The 22,284-nt window shown below is 44.7% G+C and overlaps 1 protein-coding gene across 4 annotated transcripts in view; it reads left to right on the top strand.

Annotated features, from left to right (window-relative positions):
* Window positions 1–22,284, top strand: part of Tmem131 (transmembrane protein 131) — a 146,297-nt gene that overhangs the window by 55,453 nt on the left and 68,560 nt on the right. For all 4 annotated transcript variants that reach the window (XM_006244855.5, NM_001427652.1, XM_006244858.5 and 1 more), the window contains 2 exons: window positions 4,395–4,435; window positions 14,595–14,663. In XM_006244855.5, the coding sequence (XP_006244917.1) occupies window positions 4,395–4,435; window positions 14,595–14,663 (110 nt within the window). The remainder of the gene's footprint in view (window positions 1–4,394; window positions 4,436–14,594; window positions 14,664–22,284) is intronic.

The raw sequence follows: 22,284 nt of genomic DNA, 5'->3' as shown, positions 1-22,284 counted from the left end.
TTTTTGTTGTTTTTGCTCTGGAAATCAGACCAAGTGTCTCGTGTGTGCTGGACAAGCACTTTGTAGCTGAGCTATGGTGGCCCCAAATTCTTAAATGAATGTAATAGGCTTAGGTAAGCAGCTTAACGTACAGAGATCAGTGAATTAGCCAAGTAGTGGACTAGTGAGTGATAGAACTGAGCCTTCCTCTAAAGGCTTAGCCACTGTGCTGTGAGTGTAGACCAGAGAGACATGCTCCGTATCCCACTAACCAGATGTGATACAGACTGATGCCTGGATTCATCTCTGTTGGTGCTTGTTCTTGCTAAGTGTCATTTTTGTTTTCTCATACTATAGGCAGTTTTACAACATAGCAACTAATTTTATATCATAAATAGCCATTCTTTATCAAGTCAGAGGAGGCAGGAAATATTCCTAATTGGTATAACAGCTGGATACTTTAAATTGTAATGCAAGAAGATATTACTACAAATAAAGATTAAGGGGGTTGAAAGGTACCTTAGTCATCACAGTGCCTGCTCTGCCTGCAGACCGGAACTGGGATTCTAAGACACCCAGGCCTGGTGCATGTGTAACTGAATCCTGGGGTAGGGGATGAATCCTTAGAGCTCCTTAGCCAGTTACTCTTGTCAAATTTGTAAGCCCCAAATTCAGTGAGACCCTTGTCTGAAGAAGCAAGGTGCAGAGTAATAGAGAAAAACACCCAACGTTGACCTCTGCCACACATATGAATGTTGTGTGCATGTGTGCACACACAGATACAAATGAAAACTGTAATCAGTGACCTGTCATAAAGTCCAGGGGATTTATATCTGAGCCGTGTAACTCATTGTTGGGAATCAAGGAAGACTGCCCTGTGCACCTCAGCATGGTCACTAGTGTCCTTGTCTCCTGATGGCAATAGCACATGCTCTGTGACATTAAAAGGTCTCTCAAGGTCTGGGGAAGTGGTTTAGTGGTGGGGATGGCCCAGCATGTGTAGGGCATGCGAAAGCCCCTGGGACTGACAGTACCCGAGAACACATAACTCAAATGCTCGTGCAGGGGCCAATGTGTTTGATTGAAATAATCTGTTTTCCTCTTGTGGGTCCTGTTGAGAGATGGGAGCTGTCTAAAAAGTTGTGTTCAAATTGGTCTGGAATGGGCAGCCCAGTGGTGAGCACTGCATGCATGCAATGTGGATTGCAGGTGGGAAGGAGTCTGATGGCCTCTTGTGGACAGGCAGGGTAGAAGGATAATCTGGGTTCACTTGGGGGATACCATGTTGACTTTCTCTGACTCTGGGAACTTTCTTTGAAACACTAGTGGTGGTCATTTGTGATAGACAGCTTACATGCTACAGATAGTCTCTAGGACCCAGAATTCTCCTGCTTTACTCTGTGGTGGAATGTGATGGGCCAAATGTCCCGTCCCTCAGCTGGTAAAACCAGATTATTCTCTGTAGAGCTGTACTCTTTAACGAAGTGGCGTCTTTTTAGATGGTCGTGGACCATTTACATCCCCCCATGTGTGTGTGTAGACATATCACTTGCATGCTTTGTGCCATGGAGGTCAAAAGCGGGCATCAGATCCCGCCCCCCCCCCCAAACTAGAGTTACGGATGGTGGTGAACCACCACGTGGCTTCTGGAACTTGAACTGAGGTCCTCAGCAGGAACAAGTGTTCTTGACCTCTGAGCTATTCTCTCCAGCCTCTGCTTCCCTGGAGTTAATTTCCTATTCTTGTTCTTTGTTTACATTTCAGTCCCCACCCGGTTTTCTCTTCACTGCTGTGTGAGAGAAACTTTCCCATTTGGAAACCCTTCCTGGTGCAGTTACTCCCTGCAGAGGGGTGTGTGTGTGTGTGTGTGTGTGTGTGTGTGTGTGTGTGTGTGTGTGTGTGTGTGGTGCAGTTACTCCCTGCAGAGGTGTGTGTGTGTGTGTGTGTGTGTGTGTGTGTGTGTGTGTGTGGTGCAGTTACTCCCTGCAGAGGTGTGTGTGTGTGTGTGTGTGTGTGTGTGTGTGTGTGTGGTGTGTGTGTGCGTGCGTGCGTGCGTGTGTGTTTTCATCTGACATGACTTGTTTGTGGTTAGGCTCTAGCTTCTGACACTTTTAGAGTAGATTGTGTCGCTCAGTGTACCTAAGGTGTGTTTGGTGTCTTCTGTCTAATTTTTATGCTTTCTGTTGTGCTGCCCCATGTTTAGGCCCAATGTTAAGATACACCTTAAAGACACATTTAAGCTTTTATTTCTCAAATTACCTCAGAATCAAAATAGCATTTACTATAATCTTCTCCTTTCTGTATTTGGGACAAAGTGTCTGCCTGCTATGAAACTTTAATTATTATAACTAAATGATTGTTCTGTTGTGTCTGACATATACTTCGATAAGAAGCATTTATTTCTCATCTAATCTTATTTCTTATTGAATATTCACTAATTTTTCATAAGATATTGTCTTAGGGTTTCTGTTGCTATAAAGAGACACCATGACCAAGGCAGCTCTTATAAAGGGGACATTTAAGTGGGGCTGGCTTACAGTTTCAGAGATTCAGTCCTTCATTATCCCCATGCTGGGATGAGGCAGCACGGACATGATGCTAGAGAAGGAGCTGAGAACTCTACTTCTTCTTTTTTTTTTTTTTTTTTTTTTTTTTTCTTTTTTTTTTTCGGAGCTGGGGACCGAACCCAGGGCCTTGTGCTTGCTAGGCAAGCGCTCTACCACTGAGCCAAATCCCCAACCCCTGAGAACTCTACTTCTTGATCCCCAAGCAGCAGAAGGCAACTGTGCCACACTGACTAACTTGACCATAGGAGAGACCTCAAAGCCTACCCTAACAGTGACACACTTCCTCCAGTAAGGCCACACCCACTCCAGACATGCCACACCTTCTAATAGTGCCATTCCCCATGGCCAAGCATTCAAACACGGGTAGACCAGGCTATCCTTGAATTCACAGAAATCTGCCTGCCTCTGCCTCCTGAGTGGTGGGACTAAAGGTATGAGCCACCACCACCCAGCTGCGTTCTTTCTCAATCACTGAGGTCTTTATGTCCTTCATCACTGAACTGTGTAGTACTTGCCCCTTCTCCCAACTTCTTTCTCCTCTCTAGGTCTCTAATTCATCCTCCATTTGACTGTCAGAATAACATGTTAACCCTTAAGTCAGACCAAGACCATGTCTGCTGGTTGCTTACTGCATCATAGGCATGTCCCTTGCACTGCATGTGGAACACATGAGCTAAATGTTGCTGTGGCTTTTTTTATAATTGAATGATTGATTGATTGATTGATTGATTCTTGTCTTGTACAGTGCATCCCAACCACTACCTCCCCTCTTCCCTGGATCTATTGCTCCTCAGTTTCCCGTCAAAAAAGAGCAAGCCTTGCAATGATATCAGCTGAACAGCAGGATACAGTAAGACTAGGCACAAGCCTTTGTATCAAGGCTGGAAATGGTCCCAAGAGCAGGCGGAAGAGGCAGAGACACCCCACTCTTACTGTTATGGTCTCACAAGAACCTTGTCTAATAGCCACAGCATATATGCAGAAAACCTAGGGCAGACCCATGTGGGTGCCATGGTCACAGCAGCTTTGCTTCCCACGAGCCACTGTGAGCCCTGCTTAGTTAATTCTGTGGGCATGTTCTCTTGGTGCCCTCGACCCCTCTGGCTCCTATATCTCCTTCCCCCTTCTGAGTGGTACCACAGCTCAGCTCCACCTAATGCCTGAGTGTGGGTCTCTGCATCTGCTCCCATGAGCTGCTGGGGGAAGTTGTGGTTTTAACAAGGCAGACATCTTCTGGCTCCCGTCTTGCCTTGCACCCTTATTTTCTGCAGTCTGTGTGTTGGATATACTGTGTTCTTTCCTTACTTATGGTCTGTGTGACTTCCGTGTCATGGTTGCTATCAGAGTTTGGTGTAACCATCAGCTCTTCAGATGCACTGTCCTCATGTACATCACATTGTAATGCTTTTCAGTGTTTCTGTAACCAGTTCTCAGTGTGTACATATTTATGTTATTTCAGTCGTTTGCCCTGAGATTCCCACTGTATCTGTCTTCAGCAGCCATACATCCCAGCACCTCGCTGGCAGTTGGGAGGAAGGGACCACTCTGGGGCTCATGACCTCACACGAGAGATTGTAAAGGAGACTTCCTTCAGGATATGGACTGTTTGCCAAACATACGGAAGCCAGTAACAGGAGTGTGTGGTGTTCTATATGTGCTTCAAATAGAACCAAATTGTTCACTTATTCTAATTGCATAGTGTGACCTAGTATTTTGTGTGATTTGGGACCGGGTCTAACCTAAAAACCGAGAGTGGGAATGGGCTGAAAAACTGTGTTGCTGTTTCTTCTGTCTGTAATAGGAAACGTTGGCTTTAGCAGTTTCATTCTTGTTTTCTTCCTTTTACAGACTGAGACAACACTTGGCCTCAGTTCATACCAGCAGAAAAGGTAAGTAGGACTTGCATGTGGAAACATGCATGTAAACATGCTTCCCTTCCTCAGGGTCCTGACCCTCTTGCTCACTCTCCCGGGTTACTTTCCTATAAACACACAGCGTTGTTTTCTTTCATTCTGTTGTTGTTTTGTTTTGCTTGATTTGGGCCAGGATCTCACTATGTGACTCTGACCTGGAACTCACTATGTAGACCAGGTTAGCCTCAGACTTAGAGAATCTGCCTGCCTTTGCCTCCAAGTGCTGGGATTAAAGGCATACAGCAGCACACCTGGCTGGATGCCATGTCTTTCTAAATGCTGTGTTTGGAAAAACAGGTTTAAATGCTGTCTCGTGTGGTGCAGTCATAGAGCACATTACTCTGGGATAGTGTCCAAGATTGTGACGAAGACCTGGAGTAATTGCCTGGCAAAGAGAAAAGGTCTGTTTGACTCACAGCTTTGGAAATTGCACTCCCAGCACAGCATGGCAACACTAGCTCTCTCACCAGAGAGTTAGAGATCGAGAGAGGCCTGGGGTCCCACAGGGACCTAATGACCAAAAGCCTGCTCACCAAGTCCAACCTACTACAGAGTCTCTCTGGGAACCAAGCTCCCAAACATGGGCCTTTCAGGCACATGTAAGATTTAAACTGTAAGTCTGTCCCTGTATATAAAGGGTCTTTACTCAGAACAGAGGTACCCCTGTCTTGCAAGAGTATCATCAGTTTTGTAAGTTCTTAGCTCTAGAACAGACACACCCAGAACCAGCATAAAAAGGCACACCTCTATTCCAGCAGATCAGAAATTAGCTGTGGGACGGGGCTGGGGATTTAGCTCAGTGGTAGAGCGCTTACCTAGGAAGCGCAAGGCCCTGGGTTCGGTCCCCAGCTCCGGAAAAAAAAAAAAAAGAAATTAGCTGTGGGATTATACTGGCTTATAGTTATGGAGATGATATTCTTAGAGGTCAAGAGCACCTCTGCTCTTGCAAAGGGACTGGGTTCATCTCCCATCACCTACATGGCATGGTCTTCTGACTTGACAGTCTAGCATTTTATTCTCTTTGATTTCTCTCACAATGAATATGGAATTTTGCATATTCACTGTATTTTCTCTGTTGGCCAGCTTTCCCAGCACTTAGAAGGCAGAGGCAGGTGGACCTCTAAGTTTGAGGCCAGGTCTACAGAGCAAGTTCCAGGACAGCCAGTGCTACATAGAGAAACCCTGTCTCAAAAAAACAAAACAAAACAACAGTGAGGCGTTGGGAAGGAAAGCTGTCATGACTGAAAGGAACTGGTAAGGTGTGTTAGAGAGGTGAGGGGGATCAGCCTGCTTGCTACATCTTAGAGTCTTCTGCATGCTGGGTTGTGGATGCACCTCTTTGAGATCTTGAAGGATAGCAGAGATGCAGGTCTGATAGACTCTAGCGCACAGGAGAAAGTATGGAAATCAGTGCTGCCTTTGTTGTTAAGGGTCAACACCCTTAACACCTAAAACACAGAGCTCTGAATGGTGTCTGCCATCGGTGAGGGTAACCTCTGACTTCAGAACCTGTATCCTCGTACTGACTTTCTGTTGGCCGACATGAGGGCACCTGCTACGTATGGTCTGCTGTTAGGGTGTGGAGTCTTTGATAGGAGAGTAAGAATCTGGGCACCTAAGTCATCAGTTCACCAACTGTGTAGCATTATAAAAAAAATCCTGAGAAAACAATTTTTTTACAAACTGGGATAATGAATTCACTATGTGGCATATATTGTGTATAGTGAAAGGCAGTGTGTGATTATATAAGGCTGTTTTGAGATGAAATACAAACACTTATGTGGGTACTAAAGCTTACAGACTCAAGCAGATGACTGAAGGTTGTAGGGTTTATGGTTAATTCAGCAAATATTTATTAGGGTTCTTCTGTATCTCAGACACTGTTCTAACCACTGACATTCACTCTCCATTACTATATAATGTTATCAATACTCCAACAGTCTTAAAAACAGGATTCTTTGACGTCAAAGTCAGAACAGTTCTCATCCAAAGCTGCAGACTGGTTTGGGTGAGCTTGGTGGCCCATCTGTAACAGTGCTTCTGATGGGGTGATGGGATAGCTGAGGCAAGCTGGCTAGCCAGAGAGTCGTGTTGGCAACTCCAGGTTCCAGTAAGAGACTCTGCCGTTCCCCTCCCCCCAAACACTACACTACACTACACTACACTACACTACACTACACTACACTACACTACACTACACACACACACATATATGCGTGCGCCCAAAACTCCCCGTAAGGTGACATTTTTAAAGTGTCACATGAAAAAACTGCCATTGTAGAATGCTACACTCTTCAAAAATATACTTTAAAAATGAAGACCTTTCCAGACAGAGGTTAGGCAAATGTAGGCAAGACAGAAACACTCGTCTAGCAAACTTTAGAAAGTGTTAACTTGGAAGGTGATTAAGCCATTCCAGGTGGAAATATTTAACCAAAGCATAAAGGGCATCAGAAAAATAAAATATGTTGATACACAGAGGAATGTTTTCTGATTACATTTTAATTAGCAGATTTATAGAAACAAATAATTAGATTTTGGGAGACTTACTGCATGGCATGCATCCCATATATAACCATAGAACAAAAGACACGTAGCAGAGCATAAGGAGTTGCACTCTAATCTGACCTGTGTAGAGTGGGGCATTATTTATAGACAGTGATAAACCACTTTAAAAACGAACAAAGTCATACAGCTAATAAGAGATTCACAGAGATAAAACAGTAACTAAGAGTATTTAGTAGTTCTGGTTTTAAAAGACAGAACAAGGGGCTGGAGAGATGGCTCAGCGGTTAAGAGCACCCGATTACTCTTCCAGAGGTCCTGAGTTCAATTCCCAGCAACCACATGGTGGCTCACAACCATCTGTAAAGAGATCTGATGCCCTCTTCTGGTGTGTCTGAAGACAGCTACAGTGTACTTGTATATAATAAATGAATAAATTAAAAAAAAAAAAAAGACAGAACAAAACAAAGGGACCAAAAAGCAGTCAAAAACCAAAAAACCATAGAAAGCAAGCAGTGACGTGGTAGAGTAGAGCCGGCCGAGTGATGCCGTACACGAACTGTCTGAGCACCAGGTGTCACATTCACTGTGCGCATGCTCTGCACAACGACGACGACAACAACAACAACAACGCCTTTGTTTCTGTGCTTGATACTTTACCTTTTAAACAATATTTTATTTTTGGAGAATTTCACACAATGTGTTTTGAACATGTTCACCTCTTGTCTGCCCTCCAATTCCTTTCCACCCCACTTGGGATTATTATTTCTTTCCTCTCCCCCTTTCCCCATAGAATCCAGTTTGTGTCACTTAGCTGGTCTTGGGAGTGGCTGGTCTTGGGAGTGGCTGGTCTTGGGAGTGGCTGTTGCCCTGGTACATGATCCTAATAGGGATCCCATCATAAAGAGAACTGACTCCTTCCCCCAGCAACTGTCAGATGCCCCTAGCTCACTAGCGGTGGGATTCTGTGCCCACCCTCTGTCCACCTCTGTGCTGGGATCTATCAGGCTGGAACTGGCTCAAGGCTGTGCATGCTGTCACAATAGCTGTAAGTGTGTGTGCATCTGCCCTACTGTGTGGAGAACGCTGTTTCCTTTGTTATCTACCACCTCTGGCTCTTAAGATCTTTCTGCTCCCTCTTCTGAAGATCCCTGAGCCTTGAGAGGAGGGAGAGGTGTGATATGAACGGCCCATTTAAGGCTGAGCACACCACAGTCTCTTACCACCTACAGGTTGCCCTGCTGAAGGTTTTTGTGTTAACTGCCATCCATCTACTGCAGGTCAAACTTCCTTAAAGAAGGTTAAGAGATGATCTGATCTATGAGTATAGTGACAAGCCCCCGGGAGGAGGGTGTGTGTGTGTGTGTGTGTGTGTGTGTGTGTGTGTGTGTGTGTGTAACTGTTCTCTACATTTAGCATCGAGCCCCTGGCCTGTGACCTGTCTAGCCACAGGCTCTTGTCACCTTTAACAGTTCCTGCTATGAGTTCCCTTCATGGAGCAGTCCTTAGATGGAATCAAAATGTATTTGATAACATCTACACCATCTTTTAAAAGTCATTTTAAAAGTTAACTATTCTTTGGGAAGTGGTTGTGTGGAGGCATGGGCATAGGTGTGCATTTGTGGAAGTCACAGGGTAACTCTTTTGGGGCTGGTTCTCTGCTTCCACCCTGTTGAAGCAAGATCTGCCTTGTTTCTACTGCACAGTGTACCCCAAACTAGATAGCTGTTCTGTAAATTTTTCAAACTATTCTCCTGTCTCCAACTCTGTTTATCATAGGAATGCTAGGATTACAGCTACACCGCATTGCTCTGGCTTTTTTTCTTCTATCTGGGCACAAAAGTCAGGTCTTCAGACTTACGTAGCAAGGGTTTTTACAGGCTGAACCATCTCCCCAGCACACACCCACGTGTGTGTGTGTGTGTGTGTGTGTGTGTGTGTGTGTGTGTGTGTGAAGTTGACTTCAGGTGTCTCCCTTGATTGCACCTTAGGTGTTAGGATGGGTCCTCTTTCTGACACTGCAGCTCGACAGGCCACTTGGCTAGACACACTTGGCTAGACAGGCTGGCCAGCAATGCCCAGGGAGGCCCTGCAGTTTCCCATGCTGGGTTCCAGGTTACACTGTGGGTAGGTCCTCTGCTCTGTCACTTTCTGCCTGATTTTCTTAAGACAAGGTCTTTTACTGAGTCTGGAGCTAGGGCTGCCAGTCAGGAAAACCGGTGATGCACTGGTCCCTGCTGGGGTTACAGGTACAGGCCACCACGCCTGGTTTCCGTGGCTTTTAAGATCTGAACTCAGGTCCTCTGTATTTATGCAGTCAGCTAGTCATCATCTTAGTCCATGACATGTACTTTTTCTGTAAGCTATATCAGTTGTCACATTAATGTCTTCCCTTGTGTTTATTTTCCTAACTCTTAAATGGGATAAATGATTTGTCTTCCTTATCTTTATAAAAGACTTTGAAAAAGCAAATAAAAAGCAGTGTCTATTTACCCCAGACAGTCTCCAACTCATTTATTTTTTTTTTTTTTTTTTTTCGGAGCTGGGGACCGAACCCAGGGCCTTGCGCTTGCTAGGCAAGCACTCTACCACTGAGCTAAATCCCCAACCCCTCCAACTCATTTATAATGGGCAGTAGTGAGCCTATCAAGAGAAGCTGAGGGGTTGGGGATTTAGCTCAGTGGTAGAGCGCTTCTAGGAAGCGCAAGGCCCTGGGTTCGGTCCCCAGCTCCGAAAAAGAGAACAAAAAAAAAAAAAAAGAAGCTGAAAGTGTAAAATACTCGGAATAAAGTGTCAGTCTTTCATTAGAATTATTTGCAACCTGGGCAAATTTTACTTAAGATTCCAAGAACATGTACCATAAAAGAAAAATGATAAATTAGATTTATCAAAATTAAAAATGTTTGCTGTCCAAGATTCAATTAAAAAGGCAAGGGCCATGTGTTGGCTGTGCCAGAGTCCTAGAATGTCCATAGTACACAAGCAGCCTCATATCTCAGACAGCATCTCTAAGAAAGGTTAGAACAGGCCCTTTAAAAAAGACAAGTATTTGATGAATAAATGGGAAGATACTTGAAATTACTGATATCATTTAGTATCAAAACTAAAATGTGTCTGATATGTATCCTATATTATTCAAGGGAAGTCCTGTTCATTTATCTGAAGTAGCTACTGTCTATTGTAAAAGTCGCTTTGGGAACTACTCAACTGTTGATGGTTGTAAAGTTTTCACCCGCCCTACCCCCTCTGTCTCTGTAATGATCTTTGTGAGTCAGCACACACAGTAGTGCTGGAGATGTGAGAGACAGTGTTCACAAGTTCAGATGTCTCAGCTTTGTACTACGCCAGGAATTAGATTCCGAAGATGGGAGCTCTTAATTTGCGTTCCCATAGGAAGTCTATGAGTTCAGGTACAATGGACCATACTTCTTTTTTAATGCTGTGTCCAGGTAGCACCCCCAACCCCCGCCCTGCCGTAATCGCAGCATTCCTGAGGCTGAGGCATGAAGAACGGATCTGGCGCCTAACTACAGACCAAGACCCTATTGCCGACCCTTCCCCACACTGAGTCACAGCGTCTTTGTTCAGTCAGTAGCTGGTTCTAAGCAGACATCTGTAGAATTCCTAACACCTCAGCACCAAGAACGTGCTGTAGAGTTCATGTGGAAGTTACCTGCTTAGCTTTGACCCGACAGTAACCAAACAGCAGGGCTCATTTCTCCAGGATCGCATTTTTGCCTAGCTTTCTGTCTCCACATCTGGAGGGAGGTATGGTCCTGTGTACGCACACACAAGAGGGTGTGGAGGGAGAGAGTCTGCCTGCCTGCCTGCCTGCCTGTGTTTATGTGCATGTGTGTACATGTGGAGGCCAGAAGACAGCCTCAGATGTTGTTTCTCAGGCATCACCCACTGCCAAGTAGTCTAGGCTGACAGACCAGCAAGCCCCTGGGATCTGTCTGTCTTTTCTCTGTCCCCCTAATACTGGTGTTACAAGTGTGCTCCACCATGCCAGACTCTTTTCATGTGGGTTCTGTGGTTCAAACTGAAGTCCTTGTGCTTGCAAGGCAAGCATTTTACTAAGGTAGCTCCCCAGTCCTGCAAATAATTTTTCATAAAAATTTAGAAGAAAATTTATATTGACAATTCAGAGCAAATAATTGCTAAAGAAAGCATAAAAGCTATGTCAACATCCCAGATTGGCTTGCATTGAAATTGACAAAGGGATATAAACTACTTTTCAAGTAGTTTATCCCTCCAATTTACTTTTTCAGCATCATTCCCAAACATTTGTGCTCTGTTAATAGAGTTCTAAGTGGTGTCTTGTCATAGGTAAATCAACATGGGAGAATCATCTACTCAGTTGCAGATACCCGACGGCCATGTTACTGCATTTTTAGTTTTTTAAAACAATGCAATGTGTCCTGTTTGTGTCGACCCACTTGAAATTATTCCTTAGCCGTGGCTCTCCTGTTTTCTTGAAAATACACATTCATGAAGGACTCATCTTTTGCTCTGCTTCCTCCTTTCTCACTGTGACTGTTCTGTCAATCCCATTAACAGTTGCTGGGTGCTGCTCCTGCTGACTTTACAGGAGCTTTAGCACAGGGCACTAAAACCTAGCCCTAAGGAGGTGCCAGGAAAGGAAGTGGAAGTGTTCCTGGCAGATTTGTCTACAGTGGTTGTCCAGGGATCCCGGGCCTGCTTACTTAGCTCCATCTAGTAAGACACCTTATTAAAATGCTCCACACGATGTTCTTGAACATCTTTCCACCCAGCCCTTTCTTCTTTCAGTCCTCAACTTTCAAGTCATCCTTGGTTCCTCCCCCTTCTCTTACAGCCTGGGATCCATCTAACTGTTGTTTAAGTCCCAGGCTCAGGAAGCAGCTGTCCTCTCTTCTGCCTGGGCTGCCGTGGCACCACCCTGCTTCCTGCCTGAGTTTCCGCATTTGTTCCTCACCCTGCAGCCCACAAGTAGCCTGCTACACAATGCCCAATCCATGACCTCTTTGTTACAGCTCTGCTGTGCTCCTCATTGTTGTCACAGAGTCCCTGACTAAACAACTTAAGGTGTATAGTCGAGGGGACACAGCCTGTCCTGGCAGAACTAAGAGACAGCTGCCATTGCATCATCAGACAGCAGAGTGAACAGGAAGCTGGGACAGGTTATAAAACCACAAGGCCCAGCTCCAGTGGCCTCCAGCACGGCTCGACTTTCTGAAAGTTCCTCAACCATGCCACTAGCTGGGTATCGGTCAGGTGTTCAGACACACACACACACACACACACACACACACACACACACACACACACACACACACGAGCCTGTAGGGAACATGTCACATCCACACCTCTGTAGCTGGACAGCGCCATTTTTAGATTTGGAACAGTAGCCACACTCCTCATTTGACCTCTCACCTTCCCCCTTCTCTCCTTCCCTTCACTCATTCTGTGACCTGGCTCTCCAGCTCTCCAAGCGCATTTCCACTTTCTACCCTTTATCTCTACCACCCAAGCCTTGGGGTGCCCTCCTCACTCTGGCTTTACCCGCTACTATCACATTTGTGTTGAATGCATGGGCTTTGTACTTTTCATTTTTAGTCATGCCTACCACTTCAGAAGGATTCATGTGCAACTTTCAGGATGGATTCTTGCTTCTGTGAGAGGAAGAACTATATCATGATCTCCTCTGTCCCTCTAACACTGAGCGCAGGTGTGTGTGTGTGTGTGTGTGTGTGTGTGTGTGTGTAATTAGTGACTCATGATTGTGTCAGCATTGCCTTTTACTTTTCTTAACCTGGTATGGTTTTAGCCTAGCTTAAGTTTGATGCTTAAAGCACACACCAGCTAGGGCTAGGGATTTGGTTGAGAGCACCTGTACTTCTTGCAAAGGAACCGGGTTCAGTTCTCACCACCCACGTGGAGGCTCATACCTCCACGGGCACCAGGCACACATGTGGTGCACAGACGTACAGGAAGGCAAAACATTCATAAGCACAAAATAATAAAATAAATCTTATGAAAAAAACCAAACAGATATGCTGAGCATACCTCCAAAGTATGCTTAAAGTAGCCAAGAATGCTGACTCTGTCACGGCTAAGGAGGAATGAGGTAAGAACTTGACCCGTCTGCAGCTGAGTCTGCGACTCTTACAATGAAAGAACCGTTCCTTCTCCTCCTGGTGTCTGTAGCTTTGTCTTAGCACAGTATGAGCTTTGCTGTTTGCTTTCTTTCTTTCCTGTTTTTGTGTCTGTGGTCAGCATGCGTTTGTGGAGAGGGATGCTCAAGAGATGGAGGATAGGTCAGCAGAGCTCAGAGCATTTGTGAACTGGGTAGCCATCGGCTCAGTAGCCATTCCACTCTAGTGTATTCCTGGACCTGCTGAATGAAATTACACCATTTGGAAACTGTGCTCATATGAACTGTGCAAGTGATGGGGCTACAGTAGTCTCAGATTATGTCTCATTTCTTCAAACAAAAATACCAGAACTCATTTTGAAAGTTACTTTACTGGCTGCCTGCATTTCTAACTTCATGGTATCTGAGTATAAGATGTAGACATGTAAGCACCTTTGATACTTCACATGTCGGCTCAGCATGGCCGAGGCTTGCCGTGCAAAGTCCTAATAGCAAGTCAAGTAGAGATGGTACTTGAATATTTAGGCTAGAGCATCCGTGCAATAAAGTCTTGATTCTGTGCTTCAGTTCTTTGAAAGTTCTAGACCCACATTCTTTATGTTTAGACCTTTGCCACTCAGTTTGAATGTGATTGTAATTTTTATCTCCATCTTGTATCAAATTTGTGTAATTGTATTTACAACTTATCATACTATGTCAAAAAATTAAGAAAACATGTTAATCTATATTGTTACCAATGATATCATCAATCAAGTAAATTTCATGAATCTATTGAGAAATTTCTGCTTTCACAGACCTTTCTGTATAAAAATATGCCCAGTTTTTCCTTTCTTCCTTCCTCAGTGGTTTGTTTTTCCTCGTTTGTTTTGTTTGAAATAGGATTTTGCTGGATAACAGAGGCTGGATTCAAAGGCAGAAGCCTCCTACCTCTACATTCTGAGTGCTGAAGTCGTAGGTTCTCAGGATTGTAGATGTCTGTACATTAGCTTGTTTATTAAGACACTCACTGTTTTCTCCTAACGTAACGGAGTGTACTGCACGTTCCCAGTCGAGCATTAGGTTCTATAATGTGTGTGTGTGTGTGTGTGTGTGTGTGTGTGTGTGTGTGTGTGTGCAGGTTGCTCTTGTGCGTGCCTTAGAGGCCAGAGGGCAGCCTTGGCTGTTGTATGTACCTGAGAACTATCCATCTTGTTTTTCAGACTGGCTCTCATTGGTCAGAAAGTAGTTAGGATAACTTACTAGCTAGAGAGTCTTGAGGATCTGTTGGCACTGCTGCCTTGAGGCTTTCGACTATACCCAGAGATTTTTGTTTGTTTTGTTTTTAATGTGGGTTTTACATCTAGCTCATACCCTTATACTTTACCAACTGAAATGTCACCTCATCCCAGATTCCTGTTCTCTTAAAATGCTTTCTTGTGACAGAAATCAAGCATCGGACTGTGATTTACAGAATTAGAAAGAGCTGCTTCTCACACTTTCCCTTTTTCTTTCCAGCATTTCTCTGTACCGGGGTAATTGCAGGCCCATACGATTCGAACCACCCATGCTGGATTTCCATGAGCAGTAAGTAATTTGGAGATACAGCACGGTTTTGCTTACCTTTCTCCTGCCCTTTGCGGTGTTTGCTGTGTGGGGAAGCTACGCAAGTGTGTGCTCAAGTTTTAACGAAGCAAATGATGTGGAAGCCCTTGGAAGCTAGAAAACTGTATACTGATAAACTAAAAAAGTCTGAACGTTGCCTACATGCTACACTCTGGTTCAGAGGACTCTAGCATGAGAAGTGGCATTCACCTTGAAGCCTCATCTCATAAGCACTTTGTCTCCAGCATTTAAAGTCACTCTTCTTGACACTTTGCATGATATGATGCTCTTAAAGTGCATGTGTCAGCTCGTCACCAGTAATATGGCTACCAACTCTGTGAAAGCTCACAGCCAATGCCACAGATCTGTCTGAGCCAGTCAGCTCCTGCTTAGGAACTCTGGTTTCATACATCTCAGGTACTCAAGGAAATACAAGTGTTCGCCCTATTGGATTCAGTTGCAGTGTGTGAGAGCATCCTATATCGTCACCTGGCACAGAAGAATTTTCAAAGGATCAAGAGCAAGCTGTGGCTTAAGTGAGGGAGCTCATGGTCTAGGGTTTGGTCTGTGAGTGCATGTGTTTGGTAATGTGGCTTACTCAGGTGTGGGCAGACTGTACAAATTTATCTTTAGAATCAGCCATGGCATAACTAAAATACTTCTGTGGTATTTAGTTTTAAAGACCATAACATTCAGATAGGAAGTACTGTTAGGACAGTAAACCTCAGGAGGAGGGAGGCTCTTCCAGAGGTAGTGAAGCAGCGAGGGCTCACCCTTTGTGAGTTATTCTGCTGGCTCGGGCTACTCACCACTCCCACGAGATACCTGCTGCACGCAGTATTAGGACATGTCAGGAAGACCTTGACCAACACCTTCATTATGAACCAACCCCCAGCCTCTCAGAACTAAAAGGAAGTAAGTTTATTTCTATGTATACACACATAAATACATACATATTTTTAAATTTGTGTGCACATCTGTGTGTGTCTATGCCATATGCTCATGCAGTCACAAAGAGTGCATCAGATCCCCTGGAGGGAGTTAGAGTTGACTGTGAGCCACCTGATGTGGGTGCAGGGAACTGAACTCAGGACCTCAGAAAGAGGAAATGCTCTTAATCAGCTATCTCTCCAGCCCTTATTCACACCTAGGGCCTTGTGCATGTGCTAATCCATAATGTTACCACTGTATAGTGTGAGTGTGTGTGTGTGTGTGTGTGTGTCTCTCACAGGCCCAGAATTTCTACTGTTTATGAATTAAGCGGTCTGTTAGAACAGCACAAAATGCACTAAGACAAGTGAGTGCTAAGATTGCAAGAAGCACCAAGTTCTTAACTCAATTACAAAATACATCACGACCTTCTTTTTTTCTTTTTTCTTCGGAGCTGGGGACCGAACCCAGGGCCTTGCGCTTGCTAGGCAAGCGCTCTACCACTGAGCTAAATCCCCAACCCCTACGACCTTCTTTTAAACAAAAAATATTTAGCATAAAGGGGCATGCATTTAGTGTTTATCAGTATGGTTAATTTTTTAGAATAAGGGCTGTTCTTTCCCTAGTAAAATTACCTTTGAGTGTGTTCTTAAGCTAGATTGCTGAACTACCCTGCGGCTGTAGATAATCTCAGTGCTGTTCTGAGGTGGGGACGTGAGAATGAAGAGGAATGCACAGCACCAAGGCTGCAGTCATCATCAGTGACTGCTCTTGAGACACTTCAAAAGTTTCATCTAGTTGTGTTTTCTCCATTGGGTTTAGGGGTGTGTGTGTGTGTGTGTGTGTGTGTGTGTGTGTGTGTGTGTGTGTGTTCCTATGTGTGGCTAGAGATGACCGTGAGAGGTCAGCACTGGTGTTTTCTAGCATTACTTCTAGACAGGAGGAATTGACCTGACTGGCTGGCCAGCGAGCTCCTGGGGTCCTGCCCAGCAGTGACATCACAGAGGTGAGCCATTACCCTGGCCTTTTGCATTGGTACTGGGTTCTGACCTCGGTTCCTCACTCGAGGACAGCGGAGCTACACTGACCAGGCCTTTCATTTCTCTCTCTATTGAGGGTGTTTTGTGAATTTCATTTCAAGATTTAAACAACAACAACAACAACAAAAAAAACCAAAAATCCTTCAGTTATAGAAAAATACCTGAACTGAAACTAAAAATTCATGTCCTAATTATTTGCCGCTCAGGTCTGATTAATGTCCCACCTCCAAAACAGTAGAAATTGGCATGAAGTTCAGCAAGATTCCGAAAGGGCGACTTTAGTATGTTGGGGGTTGTTAGTGTCTCTGCTTTTTGACTGAGGTATTTCTTCGGGAAGAATGGCCTCTCCTGCTTCCTTTTCCCTAAAACACACAGGTGCACATGAGAGTCCTTAGGAGGCTGAAGCAGGATCAAAAGTTCAAAACCAAACTGAGCCCTGTCACAAAAACCAGAGTAGTCTGCATGTAGTAGGTCGTGACACTTTATAGATTCCTCCTTTAAAGTTCATCTGTTGATCTCTGGGAGCTTGAGAAGGTTGGTAATCGCCTTCATAAAGCTGGGAGTTTGTTTACTGTGCGGAGTGGTATGTAGTCACTGTAATAAACTCACAAACAAAACACCTGTGAGGGCGAGCGTGAAGAGCTACCACAGTCTGACCTCTCAGAACCTCTGTATTTGAACCGTGTCTTTCATGGCCTTCTGTGCATTTATACTATTGGATCACAAAAACACAACCACATTTTATAAACTCTCCTTTAACTTACTTTTAAACTTAATATATTGCGGACCTTTTCTGTTTCTTAATATTTTATGTGGTATTAGCATCAAATTATAAGGATATATTTGTTGAATTCATTTGCTGATTTTAATGGCTGCATATTTTGTTTGCAGTCAGTACTAAAACAGGTGTATCACATATAGTGTGACACCCACCCCCCCAGAGAGTTTCAGTTAAAGGACCTAAAGTAAAGAACATCAACTTTAACCTTCAATGTCCTTATGTCTAGAGAAGGACTTGATGTAGAGAACTAGAGGCGGCTGACGAGATAGTAAAGTCATCCTGACTGGAAAGGAAGCTATGGGTGTGCTTACTGAGGCTGGCCCAGGTCATAGAGAAGCTGAAAACCCATGAGCTAAGAGAAACCTCATAAGCTTCCTGAACATGGTGGGAGGCCAGAGGAGCTCCAACTGAGCACAGGCAAGGCAGGTGACACAGCGAGGAGAACTATTCTCAGAAGCACAGGAAAGGCACTGATCCCCCAAGAGCAGAGACCTGTCTGCATGCTCCAAAGGCAGAGGAGTTCTCTATAGTCGGATGTCTGTGCCCTCCAGCTCTCCACAAGCGGAAGGCTCCTCATCTAGAGTGTGATGGTGTGGGAAAGTAGGGTCTCTGCACCTACTTTCCCCTGATAGGGACACGCACCTATCAGGTGAGTGTACAGCAAGAAGTCACCGTCTTCCAACCACATAGAGGAGCCCCCTAGAACCAGAATGAGCTGACTTCTATGTTCAGAGTTTTTGGCACTGGAACAGTGAGAAAGACATGACTAGTGGTTGTAATTCCCTGAGTGTATATCATTTTGTTACATTTTCTTAAATTACCTAACACATTGTTTTTCCTTTAAAACATACAGCACCCACTGTAAACACATTAAACAGAGTGTGTTTTATCTCATAAAGATAGAACCGGGGTTACAGAAGGTAGGTCTTTGTGGGCAGATGGGGAAACATACATACATAGTGGAGGTTATTAGGAAAACCAGAACTTGCTGGGAATCTTAAACAAGTGTGCCTATATGTTTAGCTCTGTGGGGCGGGGACATATAAGGTTTGACTTATGTGGTTGTGGGAACTGGTTAAGCACACATTGAGGAGGATGCTGACTAGCTGGAACTGTGAGGCATGTAGAGCATCTTTCCAGGTAGGCAGCAGAAGACCTGAGCAGGGGAGTGCTGTTGAAAGTCCAGTTGGTTTGAGAAAAGAGCCTAAACTATCCATTTAGGGAAAGGGCTTCCTTAGAGTGAGCTTCCCTGTGACTGAGGCAGCTGACAGGGAATTTAATTACATCTGCAGGGTCTCTCCCAGCAGCGCCCACATTAGTATTTCAATAGCTTAGGAAAGTATGTTTGCTACAGCATAGCTGCTGGCTTCCTTCTCTCAGAAGTGTCTGTAGTCTTGAGAGCTCTCACAAATGACAAACACACTAGAAAGGAATCCTGGGGACTGTAATTAGACCTGCCTGGGTGTTAGCATCCATCCATTGTATGGATATCGATATCAAGATTCCTAAATTTAGTATTCCTCTCTCTAAAAATGGACACTCTTTTGCATAAAACACTTTGTTTGGCAGTATAGAGCCCAGGTTCTCACGAGACAAAAATAGCTTCATGACAAGAGCAGAGGCGTTTTCACTGTAGAAAGTCATTCCTTAGTGACTTCTGGAAGTAGCTAGTCACTAGTCCACATTCTCTCTGAGTTGGTTTTTTTCTCCACTCTTAGAAACATAGACATTGTTGGTTAATCAGAATTCTTGCACTGATCTGTTTTCTTCCTGCTTCCAAACATTCCTACTTTTCCTAAGTGGATGCTAAGTAGGAAGCCTGAGATCAGAGCGCCCCTGTGGAAAGCTGCTATGAGCTTCCTGCCTGCTACCTGAGGACACCTCCCTACCCTAACCCAGCAGCTCCACCCCCACCCCGCCCTGCCCCACTTTTGTTTGCTTTTGTTAACACAAGTTCCGTTTTCAGTTGTTCAACCCTTAGGCAAAGTGAGCACATCCCCGGCTGGAGAGCAGATTCTGTTTAAGTTGCTGATAACATTTCCATTAGGGTCATTTAGGGTCAGTTTACTGTAGATCTGACCTAGGCTGGCTAGGAGTATGAGGTTGGGTGTAAGGGAGTTCTGGGGGAGGGTTTTTCCCCTCCATGCTGTTCAGTGTATAGAAGTACCCCTCTTCCAGGCTAGGTGTAGAATTGGTGGCAGGGGTTGTGGCAACCATCCTGTTACCAGTGAGCAGTGCTTGGCAGGAGAGAGGCAGAATGTTGTGTCTCACAGCAGAAAAATGGAAGAGCTGCCATGCTGAGCTGACAAGCCCCAGTGGCTGTACTGGCTGGGGCCTTTAGTTAGGACACCAGTTTTGTGTCCTTGGTACTGTGTGGAGCATGAGGCCCTTTTCCTCGTGCCCCTTCTGCTGTCTGCGGGTAGCCTTGTGAGCACACACCTACATATTCACCCTATCTGGAGCCTGCCGGGAGCAGGCTTGTCTCTCCAGACCTCTGGCACAAGCCTGTGATTTCCAGTCTGATATCCCTACTCCTCACTCACTTCCTCTCCCTTAGAGCCCTCACACCTCTGCTGTCCATCAAGAGAAAGGTTTGTACCAAATTTATGTGTGTTTTCCTATGATCCTCATTGCTCTGCTCCTTCTGTTGACTCAGGCCCTGGTTATTTGAAAACTAAGACTTGCTACATACATGGCATTTACTGCTTATGTATGATCCATGTTGTCAACAAATTCTGATGTTAAATTTGATCATGAGGCCAGGGAGATGGGTAAAAGCATCTACTGCCATGTCCGATGGCCTAAGTTCAATTTCTGTTTCCACATGGCGGGAGGAGAGAAGAGACCCCCAAAAGTTGTCCTCTGACCTCTGCACTCATGCTTACGTACAGCATGCACACATACACACACATATATGCACACACATGGGAAAGGGGGTAATACATATAGTTAAAATGTTTATAAATTTGATCACTTTATTATTCTCACTCAAAAAAAGTCCTTTAATGGTTCCTGTTGTCTTATGATAAATACTAATTTCATTTCTCATTCCACATATGTAGAAAGCTGCAGACTGTTTCCTGAAGTCAGTTCAATCTTTCTAACTCTGGGTATGTTCTACATACCTTGAAAATAGTCTCTCTTTTTGTTTTTTAAAGGTTGTGTGTGTGTGTGTCTGTGTATGTGTGTGTGTACATGCACATGTAAATGAGTGCAGGTGCCCATGGAATTCAGAGACAAGATCCCTGGAGCTAGAGTTAAGGTACTTGTGAGCCATCTGGCATAGTTGCTAGAAACCAAATTCTAGTCTTCTGGAAGCAGTAAATGCTCTTAACCATTGAGCCATTTCTCCAGGCACCCCCAAAGCAGTGTTTCTTACACATAGAAAGAAAAGAAAAGAAATGATAATCGTATACTAAACAGGGATAGCAGCTGCGTGTGTGTGTGTGTGTGTGTGTGTGTGTGTGTGTGTGTGTGTGTGTGTGTGTGTGTAGAGGTCAAAGAACAACTTGTGGGGGTCTGATTCTCTCTTTCCATGTAAGTTTTGAGAGTTCTCCCACCCTATATTTTAGACCAAGGATTCTGGCCAGACGGCTGGCCAAATGACCTCAGGGTCCTTTCTGTCTCTGCCTCTTTAATGCTTGCACTATGTACACCCAGGTTTTATGTGGATGCTGGGATTCACACTCGGGTCCTCATGCTTGAACAGCAAATGCCCAACCCACTGAGCCAGCCAGCCCTCTTCCCAGGCCCTTGTAGTTTTGTAAGTTGTCTGCAAGTAGCAGGCACCATGATTCAGTCGTATTTTTAGCTATCTTTTCCATATATTTACAGAATAAGAAAATTGGCATTTAGAATAGATTGCCCACAGCGCTTCTTGCTTCAATCAGTGTTGTAATTGACTGTAAATGAGAGAACACTGACTGAGACTTCGTAAGGCAAAAACAGACTGATTCAGCTGCCATCACAGACAGGCAGGTCCACGTTATCTGAGGCTGCCAGGACTCCTGTGTCCTCTCCTCTCCCAACCAACAGTTTCCCTGCTGACTGCTTCCACCCTGCCTTCTGTAGCTTTCTTTCTCTCTAGTCTAAAACATCTTAGCATAGAGTGGTGGTCACCCCAGGTGGAGTCATTGTCCAGTCCCTGAAGCAGCTGTGTAAGAAGTGCGTATCAGTGGATGTAATGCTATTCCTAGTTTGTCAGGGTTTCATCGAGATGGAAATCACACAGTGGACAGCGGTTCCTATTGAAGACCATCTTAGACCCTTGGCTTCTCATTCCTAACAACCAGTCAGTAGGGTTCAGCCCTATTGTGCAAAACAACCTTTACAGCTTGCCCTGCACAGGTAGAAACTGCCTCCCCGGTGTCCATGGTATCTTACCAGCTACACAGAGGTGGGATGGATCAATACTTAAAATCAGGTTGACTATCAGGGCTGATGCTGTCACACAGACTTACCCTCAGAGGATGTGAAATGTCTGCCATACAGATGGGGCTCCTAACTGTGTCCTGACTTCCTTTGATGATGAACTATGAGGTGGAAGGAGAAGCCAAGTAAACCCGTTCCTCCCCAGGCTGCTCTCGTGTTTCATCACAACGGTAGAAACCTAAACTAAGACATGCGCCTAAGTGACACAGCCTCCCTTTTTCTTTATTTTGTGTGCTTTTTAATTTGCTTTCTGGTATTGAATTTGAAGCTGGAACTTTGCAAACACTCAGCATACTCTCCACCTTGGACCAGCCTGGGATCCCTTAAATGTGCTTAGAATTAATCCATTAATGTTCATAGCTGACCTCTAATGTCTGGCTGGCCAGGGCTGTGCCTGCCCCTGCTACCCAGACTTATAGAG

The sequence above is a fragment of the Rattus norvegicus genome, chromosome 9 (genome assembly GCF_036323735.1).
Source record: "Rattus norvegicus strain BN/NHsdMcwi chromosome 9, GRCr8, whole genome shotgun sequence".
NCBI classification, from domain to species: domain Eukaryota; kingdom Metazoa; phylum Chordata; class Mammalia; order Rodentia; family Muridae; genus Rattus; species Rattus norvegicus.
Note: the sequence above shows the minus strand (reverse complement) of the source record. Positions and strands in the feature narration are given on the sequence as shown.